The 20807-nt window shown below is 57.1% G+C and overlaps 2 protein-coding genes across 5 annotated transcripts in view; one reads left to right on the forward strand and one right to left on the reverse strand.

The window, feature by feature from the left end:
- Nucleotides 1–4193, forward strand: part of SASH3 (SAM and SH3 domain containing 3) — a 4829-nt gene extending 636 nt beyond the window's left edge. Inside the window, exons 2-8 of one of the 4 annotated variants that reach the window (XM_010567103.1) lie at nt 2091–2186; nt 2458–2607; nt 2675–2819; nt 2895–3046; nt 3193–3399; nt 3731–3881; nt 3986–4193. In XM_010567103.1, the coding sequence (XP_010565405.1) occupies nt 2091–2186; nt 2458–2607; nt 2675–2819; nt 2895–3046; nt 3193–3399; nt 3731–3881; nt 3986–4173 (1089 nt within the window). In that variant the 3' untranslated portion in view covers nt 4174–4193. The remainder of the gene's footprint in view (nt 1–2090; nt 2187–2457; nt 2608–2674; nt 2820–2894; nt 3047–3192; nt 3400–3730; nt 3882–3985) is intronic. The other 3 variants (XM_010567104.1, XM_010567105.1, XM_010567106.1) reach the window with 3 other exon arrangements.
- Nucleotides 1–20792, reverse strand: part of ZDHHC9 (zinc finger, DHHC-type containing 9) — a 33185-nt gene extending 12393 nt beyond the window's left edge. Inside the window, exons 1-9 of the mRNA XM_010567107.1 lie at nt 20491–20792; nt 12166–12326; nt 11428–11586; nt 10310–10447; nt 10106–10154; nt 9716–9818; nt 9442–9545; nt 8736–8904; nt 6263–7923 (exon numbers count right to left, since the gene is read on the reverse strand). Coding sequence (XP_010565409.1) covers nt 7819–7923; nt 8736–8904; nt 9442–9545; nt 9716–9818; nt 10106–10154; nt 10310–10447; nt 11428–11586; nt 12166–12326; nt 20491–20657 — 1155 coding nt within the window. The 5' untranslated portion in view covers nt 20658–20792 and the 3' untranslated portion in view covers nt 6263–7818. The remainder of the gene's footprint in view (nt 1–6262; nt 7924–8735; nt 8905–9441; nt 9546–9715; nt 9819–10105; nt 10155–10309; nt 10448–11427; nt 11587–12165; nt 12327–20490) is intronic.
- Between the last annotated feature and the right edge of the window lie 15 nt (nt 20793–20807).

The following is a 20807-nucleotide window of genomic DNA, read 5'->3' on the forward strand; positions in this document are numbered from 1 at the left end:
GCACCGGCTGCCAGCACCACGGGCTCTCAAGAGCCCCCCCGGCACGGCGGGCCCACGTGCTGCCCTGCCTGGAGGGCTGGAGCCAGCGGTGGGGGCCGCGACCGGCCCCTCGGTCCCCCCGCCGCGTCTTGCACCGGCAGGTTCTTCAGCTCTTGCCAGGCCCTGGTGGGCTGGCTTCGGCCTCGGAGCAGGGGGACGGCACCTGGTGCCGTGGTCCTGCCCACGGCGGGCAGATATCCCGGCAGAGCCTCATGCTATGGCTGCTCCTCCATGCTGGGAATCTCCCCAGGGGGAAATCTGGGTGAAGCCCCCCTCCCGGTGCTGGGGGTGGCCCAGCGAGCCTGGCATGCCCCGGCGGGCATCCCCTGCCCTTGCTCAGCCGCAGCCACTGCTCTCACTTCCCTCTCCGTGCTGTCCTCCCCAGGGCGGGCCCAGCTGCCCCATTCCATGGGCACCCACTGACAGGCTTTGCGCAGCTGCTCTTGCACCCCCGGCCCTGGGGCAACGGCCAAAGCTGCAGCTTTCCCAGCTGCAGGGGGGGCACAGGGCGTAAAGTTGTTTCGTCTGAAGGGTGCAGGGGGAGATCCGAGGGGTTCAAGCCAGCCAGGCCTGGCGGGTTCAAGGGTGCTGGGGCTGGAGCAGAGCAAATCACCAGCATCTCCTCTGCACAGATGCACCAACTGAGCTGGTCCTGCTAAGTAAAGCCACACTGGGGATGGAGCCGGGTCTCCCTCATCCAAACTGGCCCTCTGTAAGAAAATGGCAAAAAAAAGTGAAAAAGGATGCTCAGTCAAGTCGATAAAGAGGAGGAGGAGGAGGAGGGAAAGGCGCGGGGCCATGCCTGAGCAGGACCAGGCTGCGCAGGGGCTGGATAGGGCCTCGGCCACCTCTGGTGCAAGCAGGAGCCCGGGGCAGGCAGGACAACTCAAAAAAGGAAATTGCTGCATTTGCGGTCGAGGCAAGACCGAGCGCCATGGTGTGTGCTACGAGGGTGCTGGCAGCCAGGAGCTGAGCTTGCCCAGCCCCAGCACACAAGCCGGCTCCCACGATAGCGCTGGTGCGGGGCATACGGGGATGATGGAGACCTGGGACTGCATGGCCGTGCAGGGATCCTGGCTGGCCAGGACCGAGGGTGCTCCTGGACATTGGAACTCCTTCCCATGTGGGACAGGCACCTGAGGAGATGGAGGGGAGGGAAGGAGAGCCAGGCAGGGGGGCTCAGGGAAGACTGGAAGAGGCAGTGATGAAGGGTTGCACCAGGACTGAGATACAAAACCTGCTTTGGTGGCTTTAGCACAAAGGCAGGACTGAGCTTGCTGGCGATGCTGGCAGGGGAGGGGCTTTCCGGGCTGTGAAACGATGCTCGCAGGCAGAAAACAGGCCTGGAGCTGAACGTGAGGGTAGCAGCCTGGGCATGGCAGCACACATGCTCTCAGCTGCTGAAAACAGCCTTTAGATGTCAGATACTCGCAGGGAAGGGAGGGAGCCACCCACGGCACAGCCACCGCAGGAGCAGGACTGAGCATGAGGCAGGTCTCACTCTGCTCTCGTTGCCAAAATCCCTGGCTCAGGGGCTGGGCCGGTGCAGGATGCTCACGTTTGGGTACTGAGCAGAGCGGCTGTGTCGCAGAGCCCCTGTGTTTTCCCAGCAAGCGCCCAGCCCATGTGCCACAACAGCAGCACGGCATGGTCCTGGGCTGCTCCCAGCTCGGCGGTGCCAGGCTCAGTGCCAGAGCACCCGCAGCAGGTGCTGGAGCCAGGGCTCTCGGCACTGCTTGGTCCGCAGCAGCAAGTGTCACAGTGCTGGGTGGCCCCTGCCCCGGGGACGCTGTGCCAAGGCGACGTCTGAGCACCCAGAGTGATGCTGGGTCTCTGCACCCCAGGTCCTGGGGGGGGGGCTCACAACACACAGTGGCTCCTGTGGGGTTGGGGCAGGAAGGGTGAGGCTGTGACAACCAAAAAAACTTGTCAAGCATCGGCATCGCCCCGGGGCTGCTCTGGCTTGCCCAGCAGCCTGGCTGCCGGAGGGGAGGGTGGGAGCTGGGACTGGGGGCACAGGGAGAACCCCCACACCTTTCTGTCTCCCCCAGCTCTCCCTCCAGCGCTCCAGCAGCTTCAAGGACTTCGCCAAGTCCAAAGTCAGCTCCCCTGTGCCAAGTGAGAAGGAGTTCAACCTGGAGGAGAACGTGAGTGCCCGGCCCCCATGGAGTGGCAGCACCCCTGCCGCGTCCTGTTCCCCCGGGACCATCTTCCTGACAGGCACAGCCCTTTTCAGAGCCTGTTTCCCCAAACTTCTGGTTCTACTGTGGCCCACATGCCATGGGGCAGCCCCAGGGGTTCCAGCACTGGCAGGATTTGGGGTCTCCCTCCCCAAGGATTCTTGCAGCCATGTGTGACCCAGCTGAGGTTTGCCCAGGGGCACGGGGGCTCTGCCTTCACTCTTCATCCCTCTGCCAGATCCCCGAGGATGAGTCCAGCAGCTCCATCCCCGATGATGCTGCACGGAGCAGCGGGATGAAGCTGAGCAAGAAGTGGCGGGCCGTCATCTCCCGCACCATGAACCGCAAGATGGGCAGGATGGCCGTGAAAGCACTAGCCGAGGGGAAGGTGAGTGGGGGGCCTGGGCAGGCGGGAGGCAGCTCCCCCTCCCTTGGCCTGATCCTGGTCCCCTCAGCAGGGAGACGTGGAGGAGGAGGGGTCCCTGTGCCCCCTGTCTCCAGCTGGCAGCACCGAGGAGCCGAGCCACGAAAAGGTGCCCCTGTCTTACCTGGAGATGGAGGAAGATGGCCACCCATCTGTCAGCCGCCAGCTGTCCAGCGGTGAGCCTGGTCCCGGCAGGACACCAGCCCCTCGCCCCGCAGCTGGCCGCATCCTGATCTCCCTCCCTTCCACAGGCAGCGACATTTCCAGCCCCGGGGGCAGCAACCGGGACAGCCTGCGGCTGGAGGAGAGCGGTCCAGTCTACAGTGGCCCCTTCTGCGGCCGGGCCCGCGTCCACACTGACTTCACACCCAGCCCTTACGACAAGGACTCACTGAAGCTGCGGGTGAGCCACACCATGGCCAGCCCGGGGCTGGGGAGAGCTGGGGTGAAGGGCAGGACTATGGTGTGGGCCCCGGGGAGGGACGGTGGCTGGGGACCCCCCCCGAAGGCAGCCTGCACCCGCCTCCACCCCCATCTCCCTTGGCCCAGAAAGGGGACATCATCGGCATCATTGAGAAGCCGCCCATGGGCACCTGGACCGGGCTCCTCAACAACAGGGTGGGCTCCTTCAAGTTCATCTACGTGGACGTCATCCCCGAGGAGACGGCCCCTGCCCGCAAGAGCCGGGGCCCCAGCAAGAGCAAGCGGCTCAAGCCCAAGACCCTCCATGAGCTGCTGGAGCGCATCAACCTGCAGGTAAGGGACAGGGGCCCCTGGGGGGACAGCAGCACCCAGCACAAGCCCGGGGTGCCAGCAGCAGGACCACCCTCCCCTCTGCTCCCCAGCAGCCCTTCCCTATCCCCCATCCCCGTGGGTCCCTCCACCTCACGCCCGAGCACCGCTGGGTGGGGGCAGAGGGGACACACAGGGTTTTTCAGGATGACTCTCAGGCGAGTGGCCACTGTGGACCTGCGCCAAGGCGGGAGCCACATGGCTAGCCCCGAGGGCCAGGCGGAGAAAGCTGGGGTGAGCCATGCCGCGGTCCACTCATCCCTCTGCCGCGCTGCCCACCACCCTCCCGCCCCAGGAGCACACCTCCACCCTGTTGCTGAATGGCTACCAGACCCTGGAGGACTTCAAGGAGCTGCGGGAGACCCACCTCAATGAGTTGAACATCACGGACCCTCAGCACCGTGCCAAGCTGCTCACGGCCGCCGAGCTCCTCCTGGATTACGACAGTAAGAACTGGGTGGAGGGAGTGGGAGACACCCCACGGCCCCTGCACCGGGCAGCCCCAGCAGCGGCCTCGCTGCCTGCTAACACCACGTCCCGTCTCTCCCAGCAGCGAGCGAGCCGGAGGAAGGCGACAGCTCCGAAGCCCAGCCTTCGCCCTCGGAGCCCAAGGGGGACATTCCCCGGGACTCGGGCTGCTTCGAGGGATCGGAGACCCTAGACAGCAGCCGGGATGAGGCCGAGCTGGGGGGTCCCGAGGGGCAGCTGCGGGCTCTCTCCCTGGCAGAGTCCTCCTGAGCCCACCCTGCCTGCCGGCACAGCCCACAGCCGCTTCCCGCTCGGGCCCTGGCAGCGGGTCCGGACTGGAGGGGACGGCTGCAGGTGGGAGAAGCAGGTGAAGCCTGGCAGCGGGACCCCTGCGCTGCAGGCAGGGGCTGCACGGCTGCAGGCAGCTCAGCCCTCGGTCCCCAGAGGCTGCCCCATTTGCTGCCCCCAGGACATTTTGCACCGCTGCCCCGACGCGGGTGCTCCAGGCACCCTGGGGCACCGCACTCTCCCCCGAGATGCCGCGGGCCTGGATTGCCTCTCCGGGATTTGCCTCACTTTATCCACAGCTTTAAGAGCTTCTCCCAGAGCCCTCGCCTATCGAGGCTGGGCTGAGCGCGCAGGAGCGTGCGAGGACAGGGAGATCCGTGGCAGGCAGGGACGGAGCAAACCTGGCGCTGAGCAGCCATGTGCGAGAGGGCAGAGGTCCCACCGAGCCCAGCTCCTCGCCGGCAGGAAGGACGCCCGTGCTGCCTTCCTCCAGCATCTTCCTCACACAGCCAGGGCAGGCAGGGAAAGGTTGGCTGGGAAGTTTGGGTTGTGGGGGCAGAGGTTCGGCCGAGCTGAGAGCAGCCCAACAAGGGCACTGTGAGCCCCCTCCCTTGGCTCGAGGGGAGCCCCAAAGGCTGCCCACAGCTTGCCACCAAGCCTGGTCTGGGGGGGAGGGGGAGCTACGAGAGGGGGCTGGAGCAACCACCCCGCTGCCCCACAGGCAGACAGGCTCAGCAAGGTGAGGCTGTCACCCAGGAAGACAGTCCCTGCCAGATCCCCCAAAGCACCGGCCACCCCGAGCACACATCCCCCCCACCCCGGGAAGGGGCAGGGGAGCTGCAGCCCAGCCAGGGCCCCGCAGAGCCTCCCTGGGCATGCAGGAGCCAAGGCAGGGGCCGGCAAGGGAAGGCATCCACACAGGAGCGTGGGGCAGCCAGTAACAAACACACAGGCTGGTCCCCGGCTGGGGGCACGAACCCCAGCCCCCCTCAGCCCAGCTCTCGCTGCTGCACGCCAGCATCTCCAGCTCCTGGGCGGCAGCATCGGCCTTTGGGCACCCAGTTTGTTCCTTTGCGCTCAATCCCAATAAAAGCGTGCAAGACCGTTTCTCTCGGGCCTTCAGCCTGCTTCCTACCTGCCAGGAAGGCTTGGGGAGGGAGCTGGGGAAGGGAGCTGTGTCTGCAGGTAACAAAGCTTCCCAGGACGCTCCCCAGCTGCACCGGCCAGGATTTGTCACCACTCAGCCGGGGCTGCAGCATCTGTGCACCGAGACCCCCCCACCTTTCACCCGCTGTGGGGGGACAGCAGGACGCAAATAAGACAACGCAGATAAGACACCCTGGAAGTGTGAGATGTAGAGGCTGGAAAAGTCACAGGGAAGGGGAAAGAGGCAGCTGGCTTGGGGAGGCACAGACAGATGCAGAAGCTACAGCTCAGCCATTTTTCAAACCAATTAAGTTTCCTTCATTGTTTTAAAATTAAAAAAAAAAAAAAAGAAAAAAGAAAAAAGAAAAAATAAAGAAACCCTAACCCTCGCCCTACCCCCACTTCCTTCACGGAGAACCTGAACAGAGCAGACAGGAACCACAGGTGCAGGCAGCATCCGTGACGGCCCCAGCAGGCAGCACTCAACACACCGCATTAGAAAATAGATTAGTAAAACCAAAAAATACACTTTTTCACAACGAGTTTGAGATTTGGTCAGTAGCGTGTTGGGGCGGGTGGGAGAGGAGGGTTGGCTCCCACTGCCAGCGGGGTGTGTGTGGGGCCAGGCACAGCAGCAACCCAGGGCTAGTCCCAGGACCCCCCCTGCCCTGGCTGGGGGGGGACACAGGCCAGGTCTGGCTGCAGGGTGCCAGCAGCTGCGGGCCGGGCAGCTCTGGCCCCACTGGCAGTGGGAGGCCAGGGCTCCTTCCCTGGTAAGCGCCAGCAGGGAGCAGCTGAAGGCAGCTGCGGGGCAACTGTGAACCCGCTGCCGGAGCCCAGGGCGGCAGCTCTGCCCTCTCACCCGGGAGAGGAGACCCCGGCACTACGGGAGAGGGGGCAGCGCCAGTCGCCACCTTAATTCCACCACGGCCCAGGTCAACACTGCGAGGGGCCAGGGAAGAGGAGCGAGTCGGGAGGCACGCATCAGGCTCCAGAGGGACGAGGCTCCCCGCTTCGCTCCGCTGTCAAAAGCGGGATGGCAAATGAGGCCAGGGAAGAAGCAGCAGCAACTTCATGCTGCCAGGCAGGAGCATCACAGAGAAACAAGCAGGACTGCCCCGGCAGGACATCCTCCACCTGCCACCCACTCACCACATGTCTGCAGGGAGGCACAGAAGTACCCAGCACTCGTGGTACAGGATGAAGAGCTGCCAGGGCGTAAAATGGCCTTCCCTCCATTGACGGCCTTTGCAGGGACCCTGCAGACATGAGGCTCTTCCCAGCCCGGCTGCCAAGCGCGGGACAGGGAGCGTCGCAGTGGAAGAGGAGCCCGGCCATGGCACAGAGGTCTCCCACCACCGCCTGGCCCTGGCCTCTCCTCCCTCCTCTGCCAAGGAGATGCAGATGGCTGACACTGCACAGCCAGCCCCAGGACAGCCAGCAAAGCCCAGGGGAGATTCAAGGCTCTGAAAGCCAGTCGAGGATGGCTGAGAAATGCAGGGCAAGGCGGGGGGACAGAGGGACACAACAACACGACACAGAATCGGGGCTGAGGTTCTGCAGAGCAGCGGCCAAGCAGCGTGCCACAGCCTGGAGGGCAAGGGGAGAGCACGCCTGTGCTTGGCACTGGCACCCAGGAGCAAACGCAGCCCCGGCACTAGCCAGAGACCCAGCCGCACAGGCAGACCCTTCCTTGCAGCTCGATACACCCCTTGCACAACCGCTCTGCGGCCAGCACGGGGCGGGGACAAGCGGCAGGAAGACGGGCTGCCCCACTCCTTCCCTCAAGCCCCCAGTTAGGCGTGAGCCCCGGGGAAGGAGGCCCCCGCCTCGACCGCTCTCACGCCGGCTAAGTCACATGAAAAGAAGGAGCACGGGAAGGAAGCTACTTTAAAAATCGTTGCCAGCAGAACGCCTTCCCGGTTGTTTTGGCCCTCTTGGCACCAAAATGTCTCCCGACAACCCCTGCCACATTAACCAATAAAACAATGCCACAGATTAGAGGAAGGAGGGAGGAGGGGAGAGAGGACGCTACTGCCATAAATTGCTTTCCCCTTTCCATCAGGATTCCTCAGCAGTAGGGAACAGGCCGACCCTAACGTCGCTTCTGAGCTGCTTGACCGCAAGTCGTCTCGTCAAAGAGTCGGGGCCAGACGGAGGGACAGCCCCGGCCACCGAGCAGGTATTTAGCATCCAGGACAACCTGCAGAGCAAGAGGTCCTGCCTTGGCCTGCAGGCAGGCCATCCTCAGTGGTGGTGAGTGCCCCTCGGTGACCAAGGTGGGCCACTCACGCTCGTTATCCTTTCACACCATGCAAGGCCAGCACCAGCCCGCACTGCCTGCGCATCGAGGCGAACAATGACTAAAGCAAAATGGCCATGAGGAATCGTTTGCCTGCCATCCAGCCCATCTCCTCCTCTCCTCTATCACTTCCAGCTTTGATTAGACAAAACAAGAAAGTTCTCCCTTTCAAGCAGATGCTAGTGCTCTGCTTGCCCAGCGTCCTGGGATGGGACTGGGAGCTCCCCAGACGTTAGCTGCTTCTCTTCTGGCATCTCAGCATTGCTCAGGGATGGCACAGGGACCTGGAGAGAGAAGACAGCAGTGACTTGCATGAATACACCCCAACACAGAGCATCTGTTTGAGCACACAGACACTTGGCCCTGCTGCCCTGCTCCTGCCTCCAGCTCCACCAGGCAGAGGTCTCAGCTGTGCTTGGGAAAAGGAGAAACCAGGGGCCACCAAACAGGCAAACCAGCAGCTTCATGAAGATCTGGAGCACTGGACTGCTCCAGCAGAAGTGGTCTGGACTGTTTCCACCAGAGAAACAGCAGCTCATGCCCAAGCAGAGGTAGGCCCAGCCATTTCCCACCATGTTCAAAGAATAATTTAAGTGGGAAGGGCACTCTGGAGGTCTCCTGTCCAACCATACCCTTGAAGTGGGGCTAATTTCAAAGACAGAGCAGGCTGCTCAGGGCCACATCCAGTGGGGCAATGGCTTTCTCCAAGGACGGAGATCCCACACCCACCAGGGCCCTTCCCAGGGACAGCCCTTCAGCTTGCACTCAGTGCCAAAACAAGATGCCTGCAATCTCCCACCCCTCCTCAACCCCTCCTAGCCTCCATAGCTGCCAGCTCCTGGGCACTCTCATGGCAGGACTGACATCTCCAAAACATCAGCCAGCTGTGATTTCCTTTGAGGAAATCAAGAGATGCTGGTTTCCAGGGCCAGAGCACAACGGGCTTTTCATCGGCAGCCTCTCGACAAGGTCCCCACATGTTACTTTGTTCCTGCTAAGTCACACTATCAGCTCTCTCTCTGCTGGCCCAAAACACCAGCAGCAACAAGCAGGCGCAGCCCACTCACCCTCCCACCCTGCAGAGGGAATCACTCACGGCACTCAGGTGAGGAAGGCTGCCATCCTTCTGCTGAGGGCTGCTCTCCTCTGCCTGCCCACCGGGGCCCTGAGCAGCAGTGGGCTCTTGAGTGCTGGGCCCCCGTGGGCACGACTCCTCCTGAGCTGTACTCTCCTCTTGCTGCAAGATGCCCCGTCTGTCCAAGACGCTGCAAGAACAGAATCACACTGTCAGAGACGCACGCCTCCCCCGAAGCAGAGTTCTTTTCCTGGCAGGAAAAGTGCTGGTGGAAGACAAACATTGGGGAAGGGGTTCCTCTCCAAAACAGGTTGTGCACAGCCCAGACCTAGTTTACAGTGTTTATGTTCCTCCTGTGAAAACCAAGCCCCTTGGAGAGCAGCCCAGTTCAGAGGGTGGGACCCCACTGAAACAAGTGCCCTGGAAAAAGCCTCCGCTCCAAACACTGCCCCAGGGAAGGGGAGCCACTCCTCCGCCAGCTTCCCAAGCCCACAGTGATAGGGAGCACACCACAAGCTTGAATCGCTGAAGATATGCGAGGAAAGCAACACAAGACCTTCCTGCCCAGAACATCCAGCCGTGTCTCAAGTGACCTCCAAACACCCTGAACACACACAGCGCTGGCAGAAGAGCGGCCAGGTCTGGTGCCCAAGCAAGGAGAGCTCCTCACAGTCCCTCACTGAGCCCTTGGGGGCAAAAATGGCAGGGCTGCCCCTCGAGAGCTTACCTGGGGGGCAGAGGCCCACAAAGCACCTCACAGCAGTTCTTCACTATGTTGCCATGGCTGTAGGGATTCTGCACGCGGTTCTTCCCAGTCCAGGAACCCTTAATCTGCAACGGTCAGGGCACAAGCTCAGGTCTGCTCCACCAACACCTGCCCCCAGCCCATGGAGCCCTGCCTCAGCCTGCAGGGCACATCAGCAAGGTGGACGCAGCCATGACACACTAAGGAAGCGACGAGAAACAGAGATGGCTCAGAGGAACAGAAAGACTCTACTTACGTCTTCGTTGGTTGTCTGATTCAGTGCCACCAGGAAGGTGTGGAACCCAGTTAACCCTACCACCGACCACAGGGTGAAGAAACAGATGAGCACCTCCAGTACAGTGAGGACAGTTAAGGACTGGGAACAGCTTGGGAACAGTCCCAACCCAGCTCTGTCACTACCCCAAGCACACTACCCTAACTTCTCTTCTTCTCCTAGACATGGTTTTCTGTTTTACCCTCCTCCCAAAAGCCACGAAATTGCTCCCCGCCTTGTAATCGTGGGGGAAAATGCCCTAAAAGACTCCTTAGAGAAGCCTGGGCATCAAGACTCCAGCCCCTCCATAACGCAGCTCACACTAACCCCCAGTTTTGGAGAAGCCAACCCCTCCGCACTGTAGAAGGATATGTCCCTGGGGTTTCCTTCAACGTGTTCAGAAACCCAATCTTCAGAGATTCTGGCAATACAAAGAGAGATATTTCTTTTCCCGGGAACATCACACCAAGTCCAGTTCCCTTTCCCACTCCATTGTTTTTGCATTCGCAACACCATCTGCATCCCCCCTGCTCCCTTAGCCAGCCCAGCCAGCCACCTCTCCACAGCCAGACTCACTCAGTGCTACGTAGACTATGTTGAAGGTGAAGATGTAGATGGTGAGGAGTGAGAGCGAGAGGATGAAGAGGTAGAAATAGCGGTAGTTCCTCTTCCCCACGCAGTTGCCCACCCAGGGACAGTGATGGTCGAAGCGCTCTGTGAAAGCAAAGATGGAGATCAGTGCTGCTCTAGCACGGTCCTGCCTGCCTCCAGATGCTTATTCCTGTGCCCCGAACTCAAAAATTTCCAAGGCTGAAAAGGACTCCCTGGGCCATCAAGTCCAACCCTCTGCTAACTCAGGGCCCCACATCATGACCCCCTTTCCAGAAGGGGAGGCCAGGTAAGAAAGTGCAAAATCATTTTACTAATGAGTCATTTTGCACATTAAGATAGAGTTTAAGAGCTTGGCCCCAGGTATGTCTTCTCTCCCAGAGCCCTGAGGTAGAATAGCTTTTACTAAAGCAGCACACAGGTTAGATGAAGGTCTGGGGGTTCAGAAGTTCTTATCTAACCCATGTGCCACTTTACTCCTACCAGAATAATTAGCAGAGGGTTCAGGGAACTGCATAAACACTCAAAGAGCTGGGAACCTGCAGAGGAGGAAAGGGATCCAAAAGAACGAGATTTCTTCCTTGAGAAGGGATGCTGAACACGAGCCAATCATGATATGCAAAGGGGCTAAGAGAGCCTCTGCTATGCAGCAAGGAGAACAAAAAACAGGGGCACTCAACATAACAGCAGAATCTCTGTGCTGATGCAAGGAGCTGCTTTCATGCAAGACACAGCTCTCCAGTGGAACCCTCTAGCCCAGCAAGGCCAGCGGTTCAGTGAAACTCAAAAATGGACTGCACATTTCCATGGACAAGTTAGACTTAAGTTAGACTAGTTATTGCCAAAGAAGTACTGGCAAAGATGAACCATCTGGCTTCAGGTTCTGAGCAAATCTCAAGCTCCTTGAGCTTAAGATGAGGCAGACTGTCCCTGTCTGGTCACACACCACCATTCCGGACTTGCTCAGCAGGCACAGTGTGAGACCCAATACAGAGCAAGACCGGGTGCAGGTCTTCACCCGTTTTCTTCCAAAGACTCTCACCTAACACCCAGGTGCAGGAACAGGCGCAACCTCTTCTACTCACCCACACAGTTGTCGCAGATGCTGCAGTGAGAGGCACGGGGCGGACGGAAGATCTTACATGTGTAGCAATACTTCAGCTTCACTATCTGGTTGTTGATCTGGAAGTTTTTAATCCGCGGGGGCGGGCGCTGACCCTGTGGCACGGTCCCGTTGGTGGCCTCTGAGAGAGGGAACCAAGCAGAGATCAGGCCTGCTGCTACAACACAACAGGCCTAGAACAACAACTCGCCTCCCTGCTTTTCCTACCAGTGGGATCAGAGCCTGCTGGGGCTAGAGCCAGCAGCTGCAGCTCTGCTCACACGGTCCAGAGCCAGCCTGGCAGCTTGGAGGCAGGAAAAGGGATGCCAGAGCTTTCATGGGCATATTGAGAGGGGCTGGGGCGTGCTGTGGTGTGTCACCCACATCCACCAAACTTCCTCTCTACCTGAAGGATCAAGAGGCCCACACCAAGCTTCCAGAACCCCTTCCTGAAAGCAAACTGAGTTTGTATGTATACAGCTACAAGACAGAAAACAGCATGTGAAAAGGTTCCCAGAAAGGGAAGTGGGTACATCACACCATCTTTTTGAGACTCAGCCAAGCAGAATTAGCCAGCAGGTGGTAAGATGCCCCATTTGGGGCAATCCTCACTTTTGGAGGGCCAGCCGGGAAGAAAGGCTCTGCAGAGAGTGTAGCCTATAGATACCCCAGAAATAGAGGCTTTTCCAGCTACTACCAGCTCGACTGGCTCTGCACTCACCAATCTCCATCTCGATGAAGGCTGCCTCGTCAGGCAGGGCTCTTGGGATCACCCCAGGATCACTGAAGCTCGTCCGCAGGAGCGTAGCCATGGCAAATAGGAAGAGAACTGCTGCAAACACGGGGATGGCTGGGGACAGCTGCACTGCCAGGTACCGACACCTGCAGAGAAACATCAGGAGGCGATGAATCAGACCACTGCAAGGTCTGCCCAAGCCAGGGCCTGAAAGCCTGGCAAGGCATCAGAGTCCAGACTTTTCTGAACGCTGGTTACATCCAGAGAAGAGAAGCTCTTCAGCACTTCCTTCTGATCCCACCACCACCGGGAAATACCCCTGGGGCAGCTCTAATGACCAGCCACCATCAAAGTACCACCATGTTTTTAACCAGCCAGGCACAGAATACTTCCCAGCATTTTGTTTTGTTTCCAGCTCCCATTTTGCTCAGAGTCACGGGTGACGCCAGAAACGCAACCAGCCAGCTAGAGGGATCTTGCCCAGAGGACACCCGCTGCCGCCAGCTGCCAAGGGATGGACCATACCTCCAGGAGAAGCACCCATGGCCTGGTCCAAGAGTCCACCACTGGAGAGAGCTGGGAGGCATGGAAGCACATTGGAATGGTGGGAATCTCTGGCTGTCCCCTAAAGAGGCAGCAGCTTCCAGTACCACAGAAATTACTTTCCAGGGATTAACTGCGTCCTGTGCTTCTCAGGAATGGATTCACATGGAAGTGCAACATCCCCATGCAACAAGACATCTGGCTTCCTTTGACTTTTCTGAGGCAATGCTCCAAATAAAGTAGAAAGGCTCTTGCCCCAAGACAACCCCAGCTCGAAAGAGGAAACACAGCATAAGGTTTGTTTCCTTTACAAATACAGAAAAGTCCAATGAGGAATTTGTGTTACTAATCCTGCTGATTGAGGCAGTGCAAAGGGAGCAAGGATCTTAATCTCACTGTGGCCCGTGTCACTTCTGGACACCTGCAAACATGTCTCCATGGGCACTGCAGCACAGGATGTGCAGAAGGCCTGTACAGAAGTCATGGTTTAGAGACGTACTGGGCTGAAAGAAAACATTTTTAGGCCAATTCCTTCAGAAAACCCCATTTATGTCAGGGTGAAGCTCCTACAGAGGTTTCCTACTTTTTAAGGGAAACCCCACCCAAATCCCAACACTTGTGCAAAATTTCACCCCTCCTTGCACGCCTTGCTTCCCCAGGTTCCTCCCAATGAAGCTGCATACCCAGCCTTTCCAGTACGCCCTGACTCCACAGGGCAGGATCCAACCCAGACTCCCGTTCTCCACAGCTGCTCTCCAAGAAAGCGTAAGGCTGCTGTGGTGAAAGGCATGGGATTACCCTCCCCTGTGGGTCTGTCATCCTGAGCAAGGCAATTTCTATAACATCCATAGCATTAACTATTTAATTCTAGATAGCCTTCCCACCCATAGCTTCTCCGAATGCAATAAAGTTTCTAGCTCCAGCTGGCTCCTTTGCAGCACCGAATTCTGCAAGCCCACCATCCACTGCAGGAAGGCTCACTGGGCTTTAATTTGCCATTGCTCAACTCCAGTGACTGTCCCCTGCATGTGACAAGATACAGAAAGGGCTGCATACTGAAGCTACAGTATGCTTTGGCCACAACTGCAACACAAAGTGTCCACAGCAATGCACAGGGCCTGTCCCCTAAACCAGTGCTGTTAATTTTACACACTGCAAACTCTGCGGTTACTCAAAACAACACAACCCTTAGAGTCATCCACGTGCAGAGTCCTGCCTACATTTGAAGCCAGGCTCAGCAGCCAGAAGGCTGAGCTTACCGTCTTTAGGCAGCCAGCCTAAGATAACTTTGCTTTCCCTTTGCAAGGGCAAAGTCCAGAAAGAGAGCTGTAAGTCAGTCAGCAAGTAAACAGAAACCTTGGATCCCATTTTGGGAAGGAATATGGGTTTATTCTTCGAAAAGCTGGACACGGTCTGCCCCGAAGGGCTGCAGCTTGACCCTTGTCCAGCTGACACAACAGCTTTTATAACTGTTGTAACAACATGAACATATTACGGGCTTAAAATATAGATTCACAAACTGTGTTAAAGCTGAGCCAAAACTGCGCCAGAGCTTCCAGCCTCAGATATACACTAATGCCTTATAAGTTTCTTCAGGGTACTGTCAGCAAAGAGATTTATTACCTGCAAGCACATGATCCGTGCCGGGTGTACTCTCCCAAGCACAGACCTGAAAGCTTTACACAGCAGTATTCAAGAATAAACGGGATCAGTCCCTGCAGCGACCGGCATGATCCCTGCTCAATCTGCATATAAGCATGAGCGTGGGATGTGACTCACTCCCTGCTGACCATTTCCTATGCATCTTTATAAGGAAACCTGCCCTTTGGGGATGCAGCAAGTCCTGCTATCCCTGAGGCACAGCAAGAGTGGCCTCAAGATTGATGTTACCACACCGCAGAGCGTGGCGTGGGAATGGGAAGAAGCCTCTGCAATTTTAGGAGATGAAAGAGATGAGTGAGCCGCCGTCCTCCCAGCTGCAGCAAGGGAAACAGCACCATCCAGCTGGTATCCAGCCAGCTCCCAGCGTGGCACAGGCACTGGGCAGGTTAGGTCCCCAATTCAGGACGGGAGAGAAGCAATTCCAGAGACTGCCTGTCTGCCTGGAGGTGGGCAGGGGGGAGGACAAGGACAAAGCCCCAGAAAACACCAGATGCCTGCTCTCCTGTCTGATGAGGAAAAGATACCAAGAAACTCACACAAGGAAGGATTAACGCTAGCCCCTTCAGCCGCCATTCACTGAAGCGCATGAGATGTCTGCTCAGCGAAGCCATTGTGCTGTTGCCATCGTCCCTCCGGCACGAAGCAAACATCCAGGCACTGTGCTGGACACTCAATCCCGTCACTCAGATGTGCCCTGGCACAGCGGGGGCTGAGCAGGGCCCTTCCTGCTTCCCCAGGTAGCAGGGCTGGCAAGTGCTGCTGCATCCCCTCGGCACAAACACAGCCTGGAGGCGAGATCAGAGATGCACAAGCAAGACAAACCCCCACCGCACTGAAACTGCATCCTGAGACCCAACACTGAGCCCACCACGTGCCTCCCATCCTTCCCTGCGCTGACAGAGCCTTGCTTTGAGGAAGGTGTCTTTCAGGGAACATGCCCAGTGCATCTGCCACGGCAGAGAAAGCCAGAATGGCTGAGCAACAGGTAAGGCCACCATGTGAGGTTTTGACTTAGTACTCACTAGTGCTGGGGAATCTTCAGTCTACGCCTTGTCTACAGCACGCTCGGCAATTCATTTACACTGCTAACTACCAGACATTTTAAAGATCTTTTGTTTGGGAGAGCTGAGAGTCAACAGAGACACACTGTTGGCATGTAAGGATATTGCTCCTCCTCCGCTCCCAGTGCAATATCTGTGTTCTTGAGCATTTTGTCATCTAATAGCAGACAATAACAGCACTATCACAAGTCATCATCATGGGGGGCGGGGGGGGACACAGACATAACGACTGGGGGGTGAGAAAGGCTTAAACAAAGACATCATTAGAATGGGGGGGCCGGCTGGGAAGCAGCAGGAAGCAGCAGCTGGGAGGTGCCATGAGTTCATGGTGCAAGGACTGCTTGACCGGTTATTTTGCGACCACTTGAGAAGGTTTGTTGTAACCAGCCCGTTAAGCAAAGCTCTGGAGGAAGGGGAAAACAAACACGCCAGCCCCCATGGAAGTGGTCTTCAGCCACAGCCATCAGGCAGCACATCTCACAGCCAGGTCCCTCCAGGGTTCAGCGGAAGCTCTTTTGTACAATTCATTTACATCTCACTTGCAAATCACCCATTTAACTTTCCTAAACTAACGCATAACCACACTGCATACTCATCCTGAAGGCTAGCAAAGCAAAGCAGTATCTTTACCAAATGTTTGACCCTCACCAGAGCACTTGCAGTCATCTGCACCTCCCAGACCTGGGATGACTTCCAGTGGCTGATGTACTTGCGGTAAGCGTGGAAACCGTTGCTCTGAAAACCTGGGTAACCGCTGCACTGCAATGCTACAATTTGGGGCCCTTTCCCAAGCAGCACTCGGGCAGAACTGGAGCTGTCTACAGAAACTCTCCCCGTCTGTCAACAGTGACACAGTAAATGCTCGCTAGAGACCCACTTCAAGTGCAGTTCCACTGTGAGCACATGCCACGCGCTTCCAACCCAACTGATGCGGCAGCCGACTTCAGGCAGGAGACAGAAACGTTATGCCAATGTTATTGCTCTTTTCCCAGCTACGCTCAAGTCTCCGCACAGGCAAGAGAGCACCCCGAGATCCGCGTGGGGAATGGTGGTGCTACAGAGGACGTGCACGCTGCAGGGAGAGCGAAGTTGTCTTGTGAGAAGGAGCCCGTGTACAAGAAAAAGGGCATACAATTCAAAAACTCGCGAGCAGCCACATCACGCACAAACGCCTTCGTGAGCGGAACTCTGGATACCAACAAGCTTACCTCTATCGAGAGAAACTATAACCACTAAGAAGCACCAATCAACTCGTATGTAACTTTTGACAATGCTTGACATAGACCTAACCAGATGTAAAAGCCATCTCAGAAGCACCTCTTTATCAGTGCAAAATCTTGGATCTTTGGGCTTTGGGGGGAAAAAAGAAAAAAAAAAATTAGGTCACATGAGGGGTCAGCATAGGTTTTTTCAACTCATCAGAAAATAAAGAAATTTTAATCTCTACATAGCTAAGAAAGTAGGAAAAAAAAATAAAGCGATAAACATGCTTGGTTATTGGAAAAGCAAACAGCAGCCCCTTTCCGCACGCAGGAGCCTGGCATTGCTGGCGCTATCTTGCCTGTAACGTTTACAAGCGTCAAGCATTTGTGCTGAAAAGCTGAAGACAAAAGAAATCCAGTTCTCTCACAGCTGCTTTGGAGAGCTGAATGGAGAACTCTCGCTTCAGGAGGGCCATTACAGACACCCTGGCAAACTGCAAAGGGGAAACTCCCAGCAGCCAGAGAGAGGACGCTACATCCCATCATCTTAATTCCCAAATGGATTTCACAAGTGCTTTACCCGGGCTTGTCCTCGTGCTCGAATACCACAAGCATAGTTAGACAACTAAGCGCCCCATCACGAAAGCTGACATACCCATTAAGTGTCTGAAATAACGCCAAGAGGATATTAAACAGAATTTTATGTGACACATTACGGTCACAGAGTAGACCCAATTAAATATAGGTCTCAGACCCTGCAGGGACCAGCCTCAGCCCTTGAGCCATAGGAGCTGCTTTCTGCCAAGCTGGTTGCGAGAGAGGTGCCCTTGGGCAGAGGACTCTGATCGTGGCAGAGCACTTCCCCAGGAACCAGTACAGCTCCAAGGCCCTCTGCTTTATCTGGGAGGGAGGAGCCAGACCTCCAGGTACAGCACTGATAGCTCAGTCAGCCCTCTGGGTCACACTCGCTCCCCAGTGAAAAGCCTTACCCGATTCCAGACCACAGCTTTGCGGTCTAGGGGATAAAAACATAAAAATTCCTGCATGCGGGGCTGAGGCAGCTTCAGACCATTCAACTGGAGACACAGCAGATGAGCCGATGGCATCAGCACTACTTGGGGGGAAAAAAAAAAAAAAAAAATACCACCAGCAGCAGCCCAAACAGAGAGGCTGTCATTTCACGGCTGGGGAGGACTCTTTCAGCAAGGAACGCGGTGGCTTATCTCATGACGTGTGATGCCAGTCACCACCGGCTCTCCAGCGACAGCGTTTGTAATCAGAGCCGAGCCAGAGCAGCCTGGAGGGCGAGGATCAAACCCGCACTGGCTTGGATCGCGTAGCAAGACATTTTTGGCTTCAGGCGTCCCGGAGCCTTGTTTAGACAAGGTGTGACTGCGCAAGTGATTCAGCTGAATGAAATAAGCATTCACAACACAGGCACCCCTGCAGTGAGTGTACAAGAATTAAAAGGACTCCTCCACCCACCACAGTCTGCTTCTCTCCAAAACCAGATCCTAACAACCCAAATTGTTCCTCTGTGGCACAAACTTTAAGGGGGAAACCACGAATTTCCGCGCAAATGCCAAAGAATCTGCCAAAAGCTGAAATGAATAGGTAACACAGCAAAAAGATCAAGGCTGAGACCCTTAGGCAAAAGCACCCTAACACAGGCAGAAGGCACACAGGGTAAGCAGGGCTCTCGAGCAGCCAAGCTGCTCATCTTCTCAGCTTGGTCAGTGAAACAGACATTGTGGAGTGTTTCTGGTTGGGAAGGCAACATTTCATCCCTATCCCGAATTCAAAAATCCCCAAACAATTTCAAAACAAACCCATCTCTTTCAAACAGAAAACATTAAGGTGTTGTGCACTGAGAGAACCAAACGGATATTGTGGATTTCCCCAAACTTTTCCTCATCTCCCCAGTTGAAACCACTCAGCCGATTTTACTAAAATTCAGACACGATCCTGTTCCCAGCAAAACTTCCCCTGGGCCAGTGGCCACCACAAAGGACACCCTCCAGCTCTGAGCAGAAGGCACGTCCTGCACGTCTGGGTGCGAGCGATCCCTCCTCAGGCCACTGCCTCCCAGAGCACGGGAAGGGGTTTCTCAAAGAATTTCCAGTCACGTACCCGCTGCACCCACAGCCAAACTAACCACTGCACCGCCGGCTCTGCCGACACGACTGAGGACTGGAAAGGCAGCCTTGGTTTGCTCTGCCCTGCGCAACCACGGCGGGCAGCTGGCAGGGGCAAACATGGCAGAATGGGATGTGGCTTCGCTCTTCTGCTAAGGACAGGCTCCGCAGGGAGCGAGAGCAATTATCCCTCACAATAAGTGCTTCTGGAGCAATAATAAGTGTTTCTGGAGCAGTAACACTTATTAGTTCTTCCTGCAAGGCAGGAAGTCTTAGCCCAATTTTTTCAGATGGGAAAAAAACCCAAACAACAAAACAAACAGCGGTGTCATTTCATACCTTTGAATTCAGACTGAGTCAGGGATAATTTGGGCTTTCCACACTCAGGAACCCCAACACCTCACATTACAGTTGTACAGCGCCTGCCTCCAAAGCTACACAACGACTAAGCAGAAAAACCAGTCTCATACCTGACTGAGACCCGACATTAGCCACTTCATCGTTAACATTGGGATGTGGCAAGCCTCAGCAGACTGTTCCAGAAAGCTCTTTCCGAGGCTGCCAGTAATATCCGCTAGTGAGAGGAGCTAGGGAAAGCAATGCCAGGCCAGGGGAAGTTGAGACAAGTCCCCTGGTCTGGGGAAGATGTCTAGGAGGCCAGCATCTGGGCCAAGAGCTTTATGTAACTGGAGGAATAGCCACGGCTTAACCAGTGAGCAGTTTCTTCCGCTTGCTTTCCTGGCTTAAAGAGCTTTTGTGTTACCCAACACCGTTTAGGACCTTCGCCTCCCTAAGAACAACATAAACATGCCGATGGAAACAGAGGAAGGAAAGTTTCATGGTTGTTTAGCTGATCCAAGCTCGTCCTTAAAGGAGGCAAAAGGGGCAGTCCTGCCCCCTCCCCGCAACATCGGTGCTTAGGCAAACACGGGCTTTTTTTCCTTTTTGTTTGCTTTTTTTGTAGGACTAGTCTAAGGCCAGATCAGTTCCCCAACCCAGCTCACCCGGGAGAGCTGCGGGGAGGGGGCAGGTCCTGCTCTTTTGGCAGCATCCGAGACTTAGGCCGCAGCTCTTTAGGCTGCTGAGCTGACCTAGAAGGGTGGCCAGATCCTCTCCAAACACCAGGGCTTCAGCTCGCCAGAGGGTCTGCTGTAGCGCAGCACTCTGCAACAACTAGCTAGCAGGCAGCTGCAGGGCAAGTTGGATCAGCGCTAAACCCCGGTGCCACCAAGCTCGCTCCTTATTTTGTTGATTCTCCGGCTAGGACACCTCCCTAATTGGGCTGAGCCGGGGGCTGCAGGGATGCAGGCTCGGCCCAGCCGCTTGGCCCGCGCTGGCCTCGGCCGCTGCAGCAGCAGTGCCCTTGCACCCCGGCCGTCCCCGAGCAGGGAGCGCGCACCCCAAAGCCCCGTCCCCTCTAGCTGCGCTCAGGACAAGGGACCCGCAAGTCCCAAACGCAGGGAAGCACAACCGTGTGGGACAAAGAGCCAGCGTCACACCGCAGGCAGAGCCGGGGGAAAGCTCCGGCGGGGCCCGTCCTCCCCCAAAACCTCCGGGGTCAATCTGCTAAGGGCGAAGCGGCAGGTCCCGCCAGAGAGCCGCACCGCGCCAGGCTCCCCTCCCTCTCCCGGGGACACCGGGCAGACGAGCCCCCGCCAAGCCCCGACCCCGGGGCCGTGGGTCACCGGGCTGCCGCGGGGAACTCACTCAAAGGCGAAGAAGAGGGCGCAGGTGCCGAGGATGAGGAAGAGCGTCAGGTAGAAGATGCCCTTCTGCCGGGCCATCATGATGCGGCCGTCGCAGCAGAAGGTGTTCCTGCCCGGCAGCTTCTCCCATTTCCGAACCACCTTCTTCCTTGCTACCATCACCGACATGGCGGGGCCCTCACTGGGGCGGCGGCGGCCGCCACACGTCCAGGCGCTGCTCCTCCGCCGCCCGCGCCCCCGGCATCATCGGGGGCCCCGCGGGGCTCGGCTGGGCTGGGGGGGAGAAGGAGAACGCCTCAGCACCGGGGCGGCGGCGGC

Source organism: Haliaeetus leucocephalus, unplaced genomic scaffold (assembly GCF_000737465.1).
Source record: "Haliaeetus leucocephalus isolate CR32 unplaced genomic scaffold, Haliaeetus_leucocephalus-4.0 Scaffold226, whole genome shotgun sequence".
Classification (NCBI taxonomy): domain Eukaryota; kingdom Metazoa; phylum Chordata; class Aves; order Accipitriformes; family Accipitridae; genus Haliaeetus; species Haliaeetus leucocephalus.